The sequence below is a fragment of the Camelus bactrianus genome, chromosome 5 (assembly GCF_048773025.1).
Source record: "Camelus bactrianus isolate YW-2024 breed Bactrian camel chromosome 5, ASM4877302v1, whole genome shotgun sequence".
Lineage (NCBI taxonomy): Eukaryota > Metazoa > Chordata > Mammalia > Artiodactyla > Camelidae > Camelus > Camelus bactrianus.
In genome coordinates, this window is record NC_133543.1 from 71,840,985 (window position 1) to 71,856,968 (window position 15,984).

General features: G+C 41.5%; 1 protein-coding gene across 10 annotated transcripts; it reads right to left on the minus strand.

The window, feature by feature from the left end:
* Positions 1 to 220: 220 nt before the first annotated feature.
* Positions 221 to 13,926, minus strand: RPE (ribulose-5-phosphate-3-epimerase). Of its 10 annotated transcripts, none has more exons than XM_010960073.3 (8): positions 13,737 to 13,875; positions 13,035 to 13,065; positions 8,944 to 9,055; positions 7,999 to 8,078; positions 3,407 to 3,546; positions 2,886 to 3,020; positions 2,317 to 2,403; positions 221 to 758 (listed from the first exon to the last, which is right to left on the minus strand). In XM_010960073.3, the coding sequence occupies exons 5-8, from the start codon at positions 3,542 to 3,544 to the stop codon at positions 636 to 638; spliced, it is 483 nt and encodes a 160-aa protein (XP_010958375.1). In that variant the 5' UTR covers positions 3,545 to 3,546; positions 7,999 to 8,078; positions 8,944 to 9,055; positions 13,035 to 13,065; positions 13,737 to 13,875; the 3' UTR covers positions 221 to 635. The 10 variants fall into 10 exon arrangements, with proteins under 10 accessions (XP_010958375.1, XP_045376437.1, XP_045376435.1 ...); XM_045520481.2 differs by having other exon boundaries at positions 13,748 to 13,831; XM_045520479.2 differs by lacking the exon at positions 8,944 to 9,055 and having other exon boundaries at positions 2,991 to 3,020; positions 13,046 to 13,065; positions 13,748 to 13,926.
* Between the last annotated feature and the right edge of the window lie 2,058 nt (positions 13,927 to 15,984).

Genomic DNA, 15,984 nt, shown 5'->3' on the forward strand with positions numbered 1-15,984 from the left:
TCCAGCAAAGCTAACAACCCTGGGAAGGCTTGTGCTTGTATTTCAGAACAGACCACGTGAGAATCCCTGGGCTTCACACTTTGTTTTTATATATCAAACATAAGGTGCAAAGTAAAAAATAGATGTTTTAGGATTTAGAAGAATAAGGTATGCCAACCCAGCCAGATCCAAACTTAGTTGTCACGCACACACACAAATCAAAAATGACATGAAACAGGAAAAACATAGGGACTTCCTTTGCTTTTGGGGAACAGCCAGGACACAACAGAAAATTCTTTTTTAGAAATTCAGAAAAAAACTTTTTTTCATAGTAGCTAATATGCCTTCCTTGGGCATTAAAACATTTCTGTTCATAACCTTAATACAGCCATATTTTTACTCTATAAAAATCAAGTCTCCCAGTAAAAATGGTATTTTACCACACTAATCTTTAAATTCCATCACTAAAAAATGTAGTTTATACACACCAATTTCTAACGTCTTGGAACATTCTGCACAGTGGATTTTAGTCACTGGAATGAATAATTGCTCAGAAAAGCAGCACTGCCTGAATTATGGTACGATTTGGTAGTTAATAGCTTGTTTTCCAGTAAAAAGGAGATCTCATGAGCAGAAAGACTGGACTCCTTGTGGTTTCATCGATCAAGAGAACGTTTCTGAGCAGCTTCTGAGCAAACGTTTCTTAACAGGTTGATCACAGATCTGGGGTCTTCACTCCTCATAATGGCACTGCCAGACACAATCATGTTAGCTCCTGCCTGGAAGAAGTAAACACTTAGATTATGCCTCAAAGGAAGATGCAGAAAAGCCTAAAACAGAATTCCTGGACTAGAGTTTATTTTTTACCTTTGCAGCTGGTAGTTAGCACTGTAATTGTACAAAAGTAACTTCAACGAAGAAAGAAGTTAAAATGCTTAAATGAGGATATAAAATTATTTTTAAATATGTCTGAAAAATCACTGACTTTTTGGTAACCACCTCTAAAAAAAGCTAGACTGCATCTCTGCTAATACTTAGATAAGGTTTAAAAACCTTTCATCTTCAACTCTATTAAGGCTTTTCCTATACAACTCCTAAAAGATTCTCTTCATCTTTGACTTATGTATAGGAATTGGTAGGGAGTTTAAAAGGACAATTATTGCTAAAATGTGCAAGGACTCATAAAGCAAGGCAACATTAAATTTAACTAATTTCTCATTTTGAAGCCAGAAGCACCTTTTTATGTATACTTCACTGCATTCCAGATAGTTCTGAGGTGGCTTAAAAAAAGATTTTTAAGATTTTTTTCAATGTGAAAGCAAAGAAATGCAAGAGAAAAGCAAGTGAGATGAAGCCAAATTTATCTCTGAGCGTCCTAGGATGTGACTCCAGCCTGTTATGTGATACATGGCTAGAAGAAAGGGTGGACTATTGGGAGAACTGCTGAAGCTGAGGAAAACCCCTCCCTGAGACACTGTCACTCTAGGAGGCAGAGTACCACACTCTAACAGTCCCCCACAAAACAAAAGAAGAAAAAATTGGTTTTATAGGGTTACAACTTAACATGTCTCATAATGTAAGCAGGAAGAGCACTGATGACAAAGCACAGTTCAGTAAAAAGGAATTCCACAAGGAGTCAAAGGATATATGCTCACTAACCATCTGGCCAGCAACTCTTCCATTTTGATCACAGCCAAGCTTTTGATAATCATCAAGCTTTTGATGATTATCAAGCAGTGTGGCATCTACACGAAACACTGGAAGGGCAAATTAGACCATGCTACTTAATTAAAGCAGGCCACATAAACTTGAATCACCTGCAGGGCTGCCGCAGGGAGGGCTGGCATCCTCTTATGATGCTCAGGAGCCTAACTCAGCTTGGCTAGCTACGTGGAAAAAAAAACACCCCACCTCTACAGGGAGGGCCAGAGGTCAGATCTAGATTTTCATCAGAAGTGGCTCTAGTCAGTTTTTGCAAGGCACAGATTGGTAGCTAATACACCTAAATTCTACAGAATAACAATGTTTTCCCTTTATGAGCAGGTATGTTTTCTTTCCCTATCTCTCACTCCACGGCCTGGGAACTTAATGATCTTCCACAGGCTGGCATTCTTTTTCAAAGAATTTTTTCATCATTACTATTTAATGATTATGTGATTTTAGAGTATTTACTTACTGCTCTTTATTCTCCTAGTTTTACATTTGAACCAAAAAGTACTTTTCCAAGAAAGAAAGGCTATTTAGGAAAGGTAGGAAAAGTCTCCAGCAGACAAGTCCTGCCCTGGTATTACATTTGATAGGAAACCGGTCTAGGTCACATACAAGGAGCAGTCTCACCTCTGCACATTTATGGATGGTGTCAGGACCTACTCCACCATCAACCTCTATGTCCAAAGACGGGAACTGGGTCCTCAACCAGTGAACCTAGACATATACAAGGAATAAGTGACTACTAAAGTGATGTGTGAGGGGAAAACACCAAACAGACAAAAAAATCAGAGCTAGTGTTAGCCACTAAAACAGGACTCCAAATGTCTCACACATAACTTTATACCAATACAAATTATGACTGCAGAAAACCTTTTAAATCATGGCTCTGCAGAAAATACACTTCATGGAAACAAGACAAAGACAAAACTCTCAATATTCAATGAAAACTCCCAAGAGATCTAGAAGTTAGAGATAATGGTTTTGAAAGAAAATTTCAGGACTAAGGTATAGCATCTTTTCTGACTTCCAAATGTAAATGTCTCATGGCACTTCTCACGCCGGGTTCCAATGATGTATAAGCACCCGCTTCTTCCCTTCAGACAGGATGTGTCTAAACATACAAGTAATTCAATATATGCTTACTGAAGGAACACACACAATAAAAGCCTCACCCCAGAACCAAATACTCCTTTTACCTTTGGCATCATATCTTCCATGAATTTCTGCCCTCCAAACCCAGGTTCCACTGTCATAACCAAGGCCATATCTATCTGATTAGCCCATGGTGCCAAATACTCAACTGTAGTTCCTGGTTTGATAGCAAGGCCAACCTGTAACAAGAGACAGATTTGCTATATCACATCAATAATTATTTCCATATTATATTATCATGGCAAATCAGGCCCAGGAGAAAGGTCTATTCTTAAAGATCTTAGATGTAAATAGAATACATAAACTGTTTAGACTATAATTATTTTTTTAAAAGTCAACAAGGCCACCAAAAGTAAATGTTTCTAAAAGGAAGTAACTCTCAGAAAAGTCTCAAACTATATTATCTTATCTGACAAACAAGTCACACTTAAACTCTAGCTTCAAAGCTGAAGAATAGCTACCTAAGTCTGTCTTCTCTACCTATCATTTCCCATTTTCCACCAAATCTTCCCCAACTCTGAAAATGAATAGTGTAAAACACTACGTGTCACTGCTGACCTCTCACCTTCATTCCATTCTCCCGGATGTCTTTAATCAAAGCCCCTGGGTTCTCAGTGGCCTCAAGATGAAAGGTATACTGATTGGCTCCTGCTACAGCCATCGGCTTTACCCACTGTTCCGGCCTGGACACCATCATGTGCATGTCTAGAAAGAAAACACAGATGTCCTAAGTATTACTAGAAAGGAAACAGCTGGCTCATATTATCGAAGCCAGCTTGTAGTTTTTGCTATGTCAGATATGAACTCTTTCGGCATCACAATAATTGTTAACAGCTACACTTGGGTATAGCTAGCCTCCCTTTATCCCTAAGATAAGGTTTTGGTTAAACTCATTTACCAAAAAAACATTTTCCCACAAAAAGCCTACAGTGCTGTTTATGAAAATAGCCAGAAACCAGGAAACCTAAGCCCAGGTCCAGGAAATGCCATTCTAAAAAACTTACAGAAGTCATAGTATCTATGTGGATTTGCTTCCTCATTTAAAAAATAAGGAAGCTAAATTAAGCAATTCTCTCCACCAGTATTTAATTGAGCACGTGCCGCACCATTAACCACTCTAGGCCCTAGGGACAGAGCAAAAAGCAGCCAGACAAAAATCTCTGCTGTCACAGCGATTACATTCGTAGCAGGGGAGACGAACCATAGAGAAAATGAGTAAATTAGGCTGGGAGGGAGGGAGGCCAGCGTGGCTGGGGCGGGAGGAGACAGCAGGGTTGCGGGCCGTCAGGTCTCTCCGCACAACACGGGGCCAACACTGCAGGATTTCAAGCAGAGATGTGACAAGATCGGACTCAAAAGGCTAAGGCAATGACCTGGGTGAAAAGTGACAATGGCAGCAACTGAGTATGGCGAGCAGCGTGGGGAATCTGAGGGTGTCCCGATGTTTGGAAGGCAGAGCCAACGGGGCTGCTGTGGGTCAGGTGTGGAGAGTGACAGTAGAGTCAGGATGGGGCAAGGACTCGGGCCTCATGGGCTGGAACAGAACTGCCATCAACTGAGAGGCAGGCAACTGCAGAGGAGGAACAGACTCAGAGGGAAGGGCGTGTTAACCAGAGGAAGCCTGACTTGCGTCCCAATTCTAAAGATTGAATCACAGAAATATGTTTGGGAAGAAATGGGCATGGCCTTCTTAAAGATCTTGATCTAAAACTTAATAGCATTTCATGAGTGGGTAGCTTAAAAGAAGCAGGATCAAGAAGGTATTAAGCCTGACTAATGAAGCCAGGATTAATATTTATATTGCTAAACTAATAAAAGTAGCAAAAATAGAACATATTTTAACAGGCAAAACTTTGTTTTGCAAAGATAAACTCAATTTGGTGGGGGGTTTTCTCTCCTTTGTATTATAAACAAGGAAAATTCAATCCGGTTTAAAAGATCAAGTTTACTCATTCCTTAAGTTACTAGTCTGCTAAGTCATCCCTATTCAATCTCCAGCACGCAGTCACCACTGGCAGCCCTGGCTAGATGATCTCCTGTGCTCAGAGAGTCAGTGGTTCAGCAAATCTGTCTGTAAGTAAAACACCAAGATCAGCAGGTCTCCAGTGTTCTATTATCAGACTCCCTTTATGCTCTTAAAAATTACTAAGATCCCCAAAACCACTGTTGATGTGGGTTATATGTATCAATATTTAATACAATAGAAACTCAAGCTGAAAAAAATTTAAAGTGTCTACTTGTTAAAAATAATAATTATTACATGTTAATGTAAGAGTGGCATTATTTTACATTGTTGTAAGTCTCTAATGTCTGGCTTAACAAAAGACATCTGTATTCTCACATCTGCTCTGCATTCAACCTGTTGTTTTAGATGGAGGGGAAAGAAAAAGTGCATAGAAAAGGGAAGAGTACCTACATTCACAGTCTTTTCACACAAGTGTGGATATTTTTATTTCTTCCCAAATCTCGACAAGTGGTGCTTTCATTAGGTTAATGGCAACGTGGAATCTGTAATCCCTACCAGTGACCTTTTTGTACTTTGTTACACTAAAACCATTAGCCTATCTTACACTTTGAATGGATCTTTTAAGTACTGTTGGTTCACTCAGCTACACAGATCTTCCAAATACTGACACATTTCATTATGTAGCACCCCAAACTCACATTTGTTAATGTCGCTACAGATCTTATCAGAAAAGTTGTAAGTACTGGGAAGCTGTCAAGCTCATAGTAGCAGACACAAGTTTTCCAAAATTCTAATTTTCACATGTAAGCTCCAACTTTATTAGGGCAATGAAAACTAATGAGTTATTTTCCTTAAAGTGACAGGCTTGTCTATTAGTTAATTTTAAAGAAAACGCCAGTAAAATATCCAAGCCTGATGACCACAGCCCATCTGTCATTTTCAAGGGAAAATAGAGTTCATGAAAAGAGCAGCAGCACTCACAGCTCAACCCAAACAGCGCAAGAGGTTTTCTTTGACAAGACCATCACCCTCCAGTACAAGGCAGAAGCATTTGTGTGTACTTCCCACTTTGACGTGCAAAATACTAAAAAGACACGCACTGGAGGTCAAGGTCCACTAAATCAATCATCTATACCGACTCATCGAGGACACTTGCTATGGATGCAAGGTGATGAAGAACATGACAGCCACCTGTGTCACCAGGTTAAGGCACCAACAGACTAACTGACCATTGCTTGTGCACCATCAGGACAAATAAGGGCAATGTCCTTACAAATAAAACCATCATCAGTTTTCAAGGAGGGGAGGGTATAGCTCAGTGGTAAAGCATACACAAGGTCCTGGGTTCAATCCCCTGTACCTCCTCTAAAAATAAACAAACACAATTACCTCCCCCCACCAAAAAAAAAAAATCAGTTTTGACGTCAGGGACCGTCTGAAAAAGATTCCCATGGGTCCTCAGACACTACTTGAAGACCACTGATTTAGTAAAAACAATTTTTCCTGCCACTTTACTTCTTAGGTGGTTACCTCTACCCAATACTGAGACTGGATAGTTAAGAACTTTAGCAGTCAGACATACAACTTGTGATCTAACTCCTAGGAAACAGTCATGTATCAAGTATTCAACAACCAATACCCAAGAATTAAACAAACAAAAACATGTCTCTTAATATAAAAATAAAAGGTCACAAAACCCAAACGTTAAAGCATATGGAGTCCATTCATCTTTACCCAAGACTCATGTCTAGAAAGACTGATTAGCATGCTGAACAGTAAAAAACAAACTAAAAACAGGAAAAAAGAAAATAGGCAGACTGTGGGGTAGAGTGCAGACAGGTGCAGCAGAACTGGTAGAAGAGGCTCAGTTAGAAGAAAAGAAAAAAAAATTTTTTTTTAATCCACACAAAGCCAGAGTGGAGGACTCTGGCCATTGTACAAGCAGGGGCAACAACACTATTTATTTCATCCATTTCTGATAGCCGTAAGAACAAATATAGCCTGGAAAGTTCATTTTCCAAAATGTAGTTTTAAAAAAAGTTCAGATAATCAGAGGATTATATTTCATTATTTGCAAATTTCAAAATGGCAACCATGTCATTCCCGGAACAGCTTCCCTTATGTCACATAAATCAGGTAATAATGTACATGTTCTTTGGTGCATTCTAAGTGGATGGAGCTACACAGAGGCTCTACCAGAACCTCCTGCAATGACAGCTGTGGTCCTTAGCTGCACCATGCCACATGGCTGCACATGGCTATCAAGACCTTGTGACGTGGTTAATGCCTCTAAGAAACAATTTTTAATTTTATGTAATTTTTACTAGTTTGAATAGCTACACATGGCTACCATACTGAACAGCACAGCTAGAGTCCTTCATAAAAACTAGTTCACAATATGCCAATAAAAAAAAAATCTAAATTTTACTAAATTCCAAGAGTCATATAAAAACACATATTTATAAAAACTCATTAAATTTCTCAAATACCAGAGACGTGGCAAACGAGGCATCGTTAACTTAGTTTAAAACAGCAGCAGCAACAACTTGTGGGCTGAATCTATGTTCCATAAGAATTAACTAGGTCATTGTGTGATCTTAGAAATCTTAATCCGTATTATCCTACAACATTGGAGTGGAGCACACAGAGGCCCATCTGTAGAAAGCTCCAATTTCCATGAAATAATTGGCTTTGCATCTAGACTATAAACCAACCTATTCATTGATTCATTTAACAATTACACTGAGCTCCAACTGTGTGTCTATGCTCAAATCTAGGAAAACCTCAGTAAACAAAGTGGATGAAATCCTACCCCTAAGGAGTTTAGAGTCTGGTAAAAGTAAAACTCAGATTGAAGGAAGCTCTAAGAACATGAACAAGGCGATATGAGAACCGGAAGAAGGTTAATTCAGGGGAGGGTGCTTAGAGGCTCTATGAAAAAATGACAAATGATCTGAGGCAGAGAGATGAGGCAGCACTGGCCGGGTGACCAGCCTTCCAGGCAGAGATTAGCCAAAGTGCCCAGGTCCTGAAGTGGAAAGAGTCTGGCTTCTTACAGGCAGCCAATGAAGCCCCAGCACAGTGAGGAGGGAAAAAGGGTAGAGATGAAACTGGAGGTTGAGAAATCAACCAGCCACTTTTCCTTTGCTTGAGCAACACACCCAGCTTCAGATGGCATCACACCCACTTACCAAAGAAAGGGTCCTGGCCTAGCTGCTTTCGGAGGCTTTCTACCACAGGGTGACCAAAGGTGATGTTGGGAACAAAATGCCTACAAGACAAACAAAATCTTACTCTGAAAATGTTTTCAATTCAGTTTCTGTATTTTTCTCAATATGTATTCTGATGCGGGTGGAGGAGATTGCCTGTGACTGCAAGTTGTTCAGTTTACTATTTAACATCATAAGTTCAATACTCAAAATATCTGGGTAATTTTGGTCTTACAAAGCTGTGTCTCCTTGATATTTCAACAAATCATAATAATGTCATGTGATTTACTCTGTAATTCATAATCCCTGACAGGTAGAAATGGGAATATGAAAAAATCAAAACCCCAAAAGTTATATGACTTGCCCAAGTCACACACTAGTTAGGAAGTTCAGGACTCTGATACGGGTCTTTCAAATCTTAGCCTATCACAGGCCACTTGTGCCTACTTCTAATCCACCTCTACTACAGGGCACGAAATGACAATTTATTTAAACTTTTTAAAAGATCATCAATAATCTGATGTGTATTAATCACCACCACTTACTGAGGCTTTACAACATACCAGGTATTGTTGGTTACTTCATTTCATCTTCACAACAGCCCTAAGAAGTAGATGCTGTTATTACCTCCATTTTATGATCTCAGGATATAAAACTTCCTTAAGTCACTCAGTTCATGATTTGTTGGCGCAGGATTCAAATGAAGTCTTCCTGATATCAGAGCCAAAGCAGTCAACCATTATCCCACTCCAGCCAGTCCTTTTGTTCTATTACCACCTCACTTCAATATTTAACAAAACCTCCTCTATGTAAGTACCAGGCTGGGTGTTTCAGAGAATACTGTATTTTATAAAGAAATATGTGAGAGTTCCTGCTCACCCCAGAAAAGTTTACAATCTCACAGGCAAGAGATGGCTAACGACTCACCAGAATTCACGACCTACTGTTACAGCAGAGTTGTTGGCAGGAAGTCAGCTCAGCCAGGAAGCACATATCCCAACTGCCTTCACATCCAGGTGGCTCAGGTGACTCGTTCTCACTAGTGGACAGTGAATGTAGGTGAGGTGGGCCACTGCAGAGCCCAGGAGGTTAAGCAGTATGCCTGTTCTGCTCTCACTTCACCCCTCTGCCAGGAAAGAAGCCCTTAAGGAATGGCAGAGCCACGGGATGGAAGGAGGCCATGTCCCTGCATTTCTGCACGGGAGGACAGTCACACCGAACTATCACATGAATGAGAAATAAACTTGATAACATTAAGCCACTGAAATCTGGGCTTTATTTATTGAAGTAGTAGGTATGACCATATATGAGGATTGTAAGAAAAGCTAAACAAGAACAAGGGAAAACAGTCTAGGGGCAAGTAGTATAGCTTTAAAAGAGGGGAAGATCATGAATTTACAGAACAAACACAAACGAAATGAAGCAAAGGCAGAAAAAACTAAGTTATGCCCAAAGAAGAGGGGAGATGGTATGGCCCACCTTAGCTAATGTGGAAAGGCAGGAGGTAGACTGTGTCACATTAAGGGTATCAAATGCCAGGACTTTATCCTATTGTAAATATTAAGTGAGGTTTTAAAGAAAGAAGCAAATAAGAAACAAGATGTAAGTAATAAAGTAGGAAGATGGACTGTAAACTGGAAGGAGGAAGGTAAGAGGTGTTGTTAATGGGAAGAAGCAATAAGAATGGAAACAAGGACAGGCAGACAGGCAAGTGACAGGATCTGCTAACTGATGAGATGGGGGGGATGGAAGAGAAAGAACAAACCTTGACTAAAGTCTTGAGCTTAGATGACAGGCAGAATGAATGTTAGTAAAAAAAAATAAAACAGGCCAGGCACCATTCTGAACACTTTCAATATATTAACTTATTAAAATCTCACAAAAATCCAGTGAGATAGGTACCACTATTATCTGTATTTTACAGGTGAGAAAAGAGGCCCAAGATCACACAGGAGGTAAGGGCTGGAGGCAGGAGTTAAACACAGGCAATCTAGTTCCAAAGTTCAAGCTCTTAACTACTATGCTTATCTTCCCCTCCACCAACAACTAATAACTAACAGAAGTCGAAGTGGGGAGGAGAGCCTTAAGAGAGAGAGGTCAGGATTCAGGACACACGTGAGAGGGATGGGTGAGGTGGATGGGTTCAAACACATTTACTCTCCAGCACCGTGGTCCTTGGAGGCTGGATTTCCAGTATCTTGGAAACCATTCTATCATTTGCCTAAAAGCAGTGACTAATTGCCAGGGTTATGGATAAGATGTTTACTATGTTTACTCAGAACCTGAGGTAAGAGTCACATAAGCAGGCAGTAAGGCCTACTGGGTATTCCACAACTCTGGGATTTCATTCACTGTTCTTTCAATTTGCTGGTAGCCTTGGAAGTACTTTTGTTGTCTTACATTTCATTTATCATGAAAATAAACATAATAACCACATCTTGAGAACATATGAGAATAAAACAAATACACTTTTACTTCATTGGGAAATAGAAGCTATAATGGCATTTTGCAGTATATTGCCAAAAATAAAACACAATAAAAATGCTCCCAAAGAACTTCTCAAGATTAAACTATAGTTGTCTAGAACACAGGGATAAGGGATACAATTATTTTGATCTCCTATCACATTCCACCATCAATCCCAAGCTTTGTTTATAATTGTCATACAAAGCAAACCTTTATTACATCTCCCAACAGGGCAAAGACAGTTAAAAGGAGGATCAAGGCTGATATGTAACTAGAACACACTTCCTGTGAACCAGGAGTCACACCCTCATAAGCCTATACAGGGGTTGGCAGATAACATGGAGGAGCGAACCAGGCCAGATGGAGACAGGAAACAAAAGGGGAGCACGTGGCCAGGCTGATGGTGGCTGTCGTTTAGCTCCTCCCCCATTGTGGCCTGTGAGACTGTGGGACCAGTACTGGAAATCTTTGGAAGTTCAAATCTAGCGCTAACGTGAAATCTCCCTGGTTTTTAAATCCTTGTAACTAATTTAGAATTTGCTTATTTGCTCTGTTCCTACACTTAGGACCAACACGTTGCCAGTCAACAGCCTGTCATGACGTGTTTATGTTCACATGCTTTCAGTTTTTCTTTTCCAGAAAATCCACTTGTCCTTTATTTCAAATATCCAACCATACTAGTGCCCCCCTACCCGCCCCCCTGCAGTGTTCCCAGAACTCGGTCCTGACTTACAAGATGAAGACGGTCAGTTTTAATCATAGTGGGGGCCTCAGTGGGGGACAGGGAGACTAGAAAATGACAAGTGTATCCACACTCAGTGTGACAGTGGAATTCTGAAGGGGGCCAGGAAAAGGAGAAGTGTGGAGGCAGTACCTGGAGGGAAGGTCAGTTGTGGCTGGCCGCCTTGGGAAAGGGTGTTCATAGCCCCTCTTTCAAACCCCGGCCTAGGAGACACTGCAGCTCAGCCAGGCTCTGCCTCTTCCAGTGGGACACTGGGGAAAGGGCTGAACCTCCCTAAAATGGTTTCCTCCTTTGCAAAAGGGGAATGAAAATGGCTCTTAGGTTAGAAAACTGTGAAGCCTAAAAGGGAAAGGTTTTAAAATGGTGTATGCAGAATTTAGTTTTTTTCAAAGCAAAATGTTCCTGGCACGGGGGAGAGAAGTCATTTTAAAACTAATACTTATATCTTAATAAGCTCAGAGTCTGCCACAGGGCTGGGAGGGGCAAAAGGGATTCCTCAGAGATCCCTCCACTGTGATAAAGCCATTCATCCAACCAATAGTAACTAAGCTTGCCATCGTGCTTTTCCTGCAGATAATTCAGAGACGAGCCAAAGAGATACACCCAGCTTTCAGGAAGCTTACAGTGCAGCAGAAGAGACAGGAAATAAATTTAAAATGTAAATTAGTTACTCTTTGAAGACAGAGAATGTCTTGATCATTCTCTGTAAGCCGGGTACCAAGAGAAAACATTAATTTCTGAGACAAAACAGGCTTTGCATACTTCCAACCTGGACTCCACCATTTCCTAGCTATGAGGTGACTCGCGGAACCTCTCTTTATGTCTGGCTCCTTATTGTCAACAGCACTGAGCTCATAAGGTTGTGTGAGATACTTCATAAAAAGTATCAGAACAAAAGTAGTTAAGTGCTCATAGATACTACCTGTTGTTGTTGTTACTGGTATTTCTGATTGGTGAACTGAAACAATGCTTTCTCCATTCATTCACTTAAATGTGGCACAAAACCAAATTACTCTCTGGGTCAAACAGGCTACACACATATACATAGTCCATTCTATCCTGAAACGCCAAGTGTTTCAGACACAAAATTTTCCCACTTTGTGTCTCAGACACAAAAATGTAGCTACTCATCTCTGAGAAACACGTTCCAGTAATATTATCCGAAAGTTTAGGGCTTTCAAGTAAAGATGTCATAAAACAGTATGTAAGCAGAATTACATATGACAGCAAACTAAACAAACAAAAAAAGCCATCATCCCCCCACCAAGTTTTTGTAAGAGGTCATATTTACCAACCTTCTTCCACACTTAGACTAGAGTTCATAGCACTCTAAGGTCAAGATTTTGCCATTATCGGTTGGGCAGTGTTGAGTGGAATGCAAAAGAGAAACAACAGATTTAACCAGACAGAACAAAGGAAGACAAAACTCTCATAAGAGGAGTGACATTAAAAAGAAAGGGAAGTGACCAATCATCTTTTGTAAAACAACAAACAAACAAAAAAACTTGCAAACTTGCTTAAGAGCACACAGAGATCAAACCTATTTAAAATAAATGTATTTTTCTACCCTGAACCAAGGTAATGGCTCTTACGATTTTATGACCTGTTATCAGTGGGGCTCAGAGAACCACTTGGCAAACCCAAGAGACACACGTTGCAACACCGTCACAATGTGTGTAACCTTGAAGGAGTCAACTGTTTTCTCTAGGTTTGTTTCCTCATTTTATAACCAATTTAAGAAACTAGCACCACTCTTACTTCAAACAATATTAATTACGGGCGATAACTACAGTGCTTAAAAATTACTTACAAAAAACTGACCTCCCTGAAGAGCAGGGTGCCTGAAGAGAAAATAGACAGGAAAATCAAAATTCGAACAATGATACAACAACTAACAACTATAGCGTTTATTATATGCCAGGCACTGTAAACTTCACGCGTACTAGCTCATTTTATTTTCCAGAAATGCCGAAGCGGTAGGGCCTGTTATTACTCCCATTTCTCACAGAATGAAACTGAAGCTCAATGAGGTTAAATGGCTTGTCCCAAGTAATCCAGCAAGTGGCAGAACTCGGCGTTTTCATGCCAGGTGCCAAGCTCGTCATCGTTACACACGTCTGTCTCCCCAGCTTTGCCACTAACTAGCTATATGAGCTTGGGCAAGTCATGCCTATCCCCTTGGGCCTCAGTTTCTCTAACTGAAAATGAGAGACGAGTCCTAGAGATTTAAGGTCGCTTCCGGGCTCTAAGTGCTAGAAGACCACTCGTTACGTGGGGGGAGGGGGAGGTTTGGGACGCGGCCGCAGCCCCGGGTGCCGCCTCAGGTCGGCTCCAGGCAGGGCTTCCAGAGCTCCCACCCCAGGGCTCCCACCCCAGGCCCCTCCTGAGAACCGCGTTCGGAGTGAGGCGCTCCGCGGTACTGAGACGCCGTGCACCCAACAGGCTCTCAGTGAAGGTGCGCCCATCCCGCCCCGCGCGCGCGGCAACCCTGACCCGTGCCCCGCGGAGTTACCCGTCCATTACATCCAGGTGCAGATAATCGGCCCCAGAGTCCAGCATCCGGAGGCACTCGGCCCCTAAATTGGCCAGGTCACTGTTGAGGATGGATGGGCCAATCTTGCAGCCGGACGCCATGGTGCTGGTTCTCTAGAGCAAGTTACCCCACGAGAGCCCTGGCAAACGAAGGCTTCCTCCCGATTGGTCGTCCAGTTTTGGCCCCGCCTCTTCCCCGTAGCATCTTCCGGACTCCGCCGGAAGCTGCTTCCCTGAGGGGAGGAAGTCCCGCCTTCCCCTGAGGAGAGGGACCGCCACTCCGAGAGCCTAGGGGCGGGGCCTCACAGAGAGGCCCCTTCCTCCTTCCTCTGACCTTGGTTGTTAAAAGAGGGCTTTCAAGGCTCCGGGCCCCTCCGAGGAGTTTCTTAATCTTTTTTTAGCTTTACTTCTGCCGTTCCCTTGAGACTCTTGCCAGCTCTTTACTTTTTTGTTTCTCCATTGTTTGCATGTGCGATCCTTCCCTCTTCACTCCTGGACTTGTCTATTAAAAAATTCTTTGTTCTTATTTCACTCTTTGAATTCTTAAGAGCCGTGGGAGTCAGATTTAGGACGAGTCCTGGCCATACCAGATACTAGCTGGGTGACCTACAAGTCACTTCTCATTGCCTCCAGTTTTCTCACCTGTTAAGACAGTGGCCAGTGTTTGGGTTTTGGGAATCCAAGGTTGTGTCCAGCACATGATGCCTGGTGCTCAGTCTAGAATGCTGGTTGTCATTATTATTACTCTGCTCTGTTCTGGCCCGCATCCCTCTTCTCTTTGTTTCTGCTCTCACAGGAATGCTTATTGACAAGTTACACGTATATTTACTGTTCAGACAAAATTCCGAAACGATGTAAGAGTGGCTGTTCATCTGCCAAATGTGTCTAGGGTTGTTGGGTCAGGAAAAGAAAGGTAGTAAAACTAATCAGATAAGGTAGGGGGTTCTCTGGAGAAAGAAAACCAAGTATGGCTTTCTTAATATAAGATAAGCCTAAGCCATTTTGTAATCTAAGCCTGGCCATAATGCTTTCACTTCAACAGGTCTTAGTAATTAATGATCTTAAGGGGACACAAGAATGCAGGGGAAAAAATGACTGTTACCAGTTGGGCAAGAGAAGTAAATATAGCAAAGATAATGTATCAGTTGTCAGCTCCCAGTTCTATCTCAGTATTTCAGATTAGCCTGAAGTGCTCAACCACTACATCGACAGGAACCTGAGGGATAATGATGTTGACCTTTTCTGACCCTCGTGACTTCAGTCAACTAAAGCTTGGACTCTGTCCTCCACCCAAGCCCCCTAACTTAAAACTTCCCCAGTTTTGCTATTTGGGGACACACTGCTTTTGGAAAGATCCCTTGTGTTCTCCTTACTTGCTGCAAATAATAACTCCTTCCTTCTCCTGATCTTTGGCTTTGTTGTATCTTTTGGCTTGACACCCATCAAGAGGCAAACCTAATTTTTCAGGTAACAAATTCACATGAGGAAAAAAAATGGATTTAGCAGGAGCATACCTTACAGGGTAAGGATGGGACACTTTGCATAAAAGATAGGACTGGTGGTAACTTGGATCCCATGGTGATCCTGGTTACATTCAGAGAATAACTGGGTCCTTAACATTCCTCCTAGGAAACCTACCAGTCATAATGTTAGGTAGTTTAGATAGAAATGAACACTGGGCAGGGGGAAAGGAACAACCCAGAAAATGGCAGTGTGTCCGCATTCAGGAAAAGGGACTCCAGAAATTTTTTACTTTCTCTAAATGAGGGCCAGTAAAAGAAGCCAGTTAAAATCAAAGTGATGCAGCTGCGTATGAGAGGGGGCCCTGGTATAACTTGACCCAATGAACCTGCCCAAAAGGGGATGGGCATTCTAGAGCGCAGGGAACCTGAGTTGTCAATCAATCAATCAATCAATCACGAAACCAGGATATAAAAACAGGAAAAACAAAGGAACAGTGCCATTTTTCCTCTCTGGGATTGGCCAGCTCCCAATTCTCGGGAGTGTACTATCTTTTACTATTTTTTTACTTCACTAATAAAAATCTTCCTTATATCACACTTTCTGTCTCTCATCAAAAATTCTTTTTATTTGGGTGACTAAGAACCGAGGTAATTCTTATTTTCCTTTTCCCAGTAACAATTCCAGTAGGTCATAACCTGAGCGGAGAAGTCAAACTGGGGTACTTGTCTCCCAATAGGCCCATTCTACTTTATTTTCCAAGTTAG

Excerpts from the sequence above, each read along its gene's own strand:
- RPE (XM_010960069.3), bottom strand. The coding sequence starts at position 13,858 with ATGGCGTCCGGCTGCAAGATTGGCCCATCCATCCTCAACAGTGACCTG. Across the intron at positions 13,066-13,747 it reads CCGATTATCTGCACCTGGAT|GCACCCTGCTCTTCAGGGAG; the intron begins GTAATGGACGGG and ends TTTTCTCTTCAG. Across the intron at positions 2,404-2,885 it reads TGGAAGATATGATGCCAAAG|GTTCACTGGTTGAGGACCCA; the intron begins GTAAAAGGAGTA and ends GTATATGTCTAG.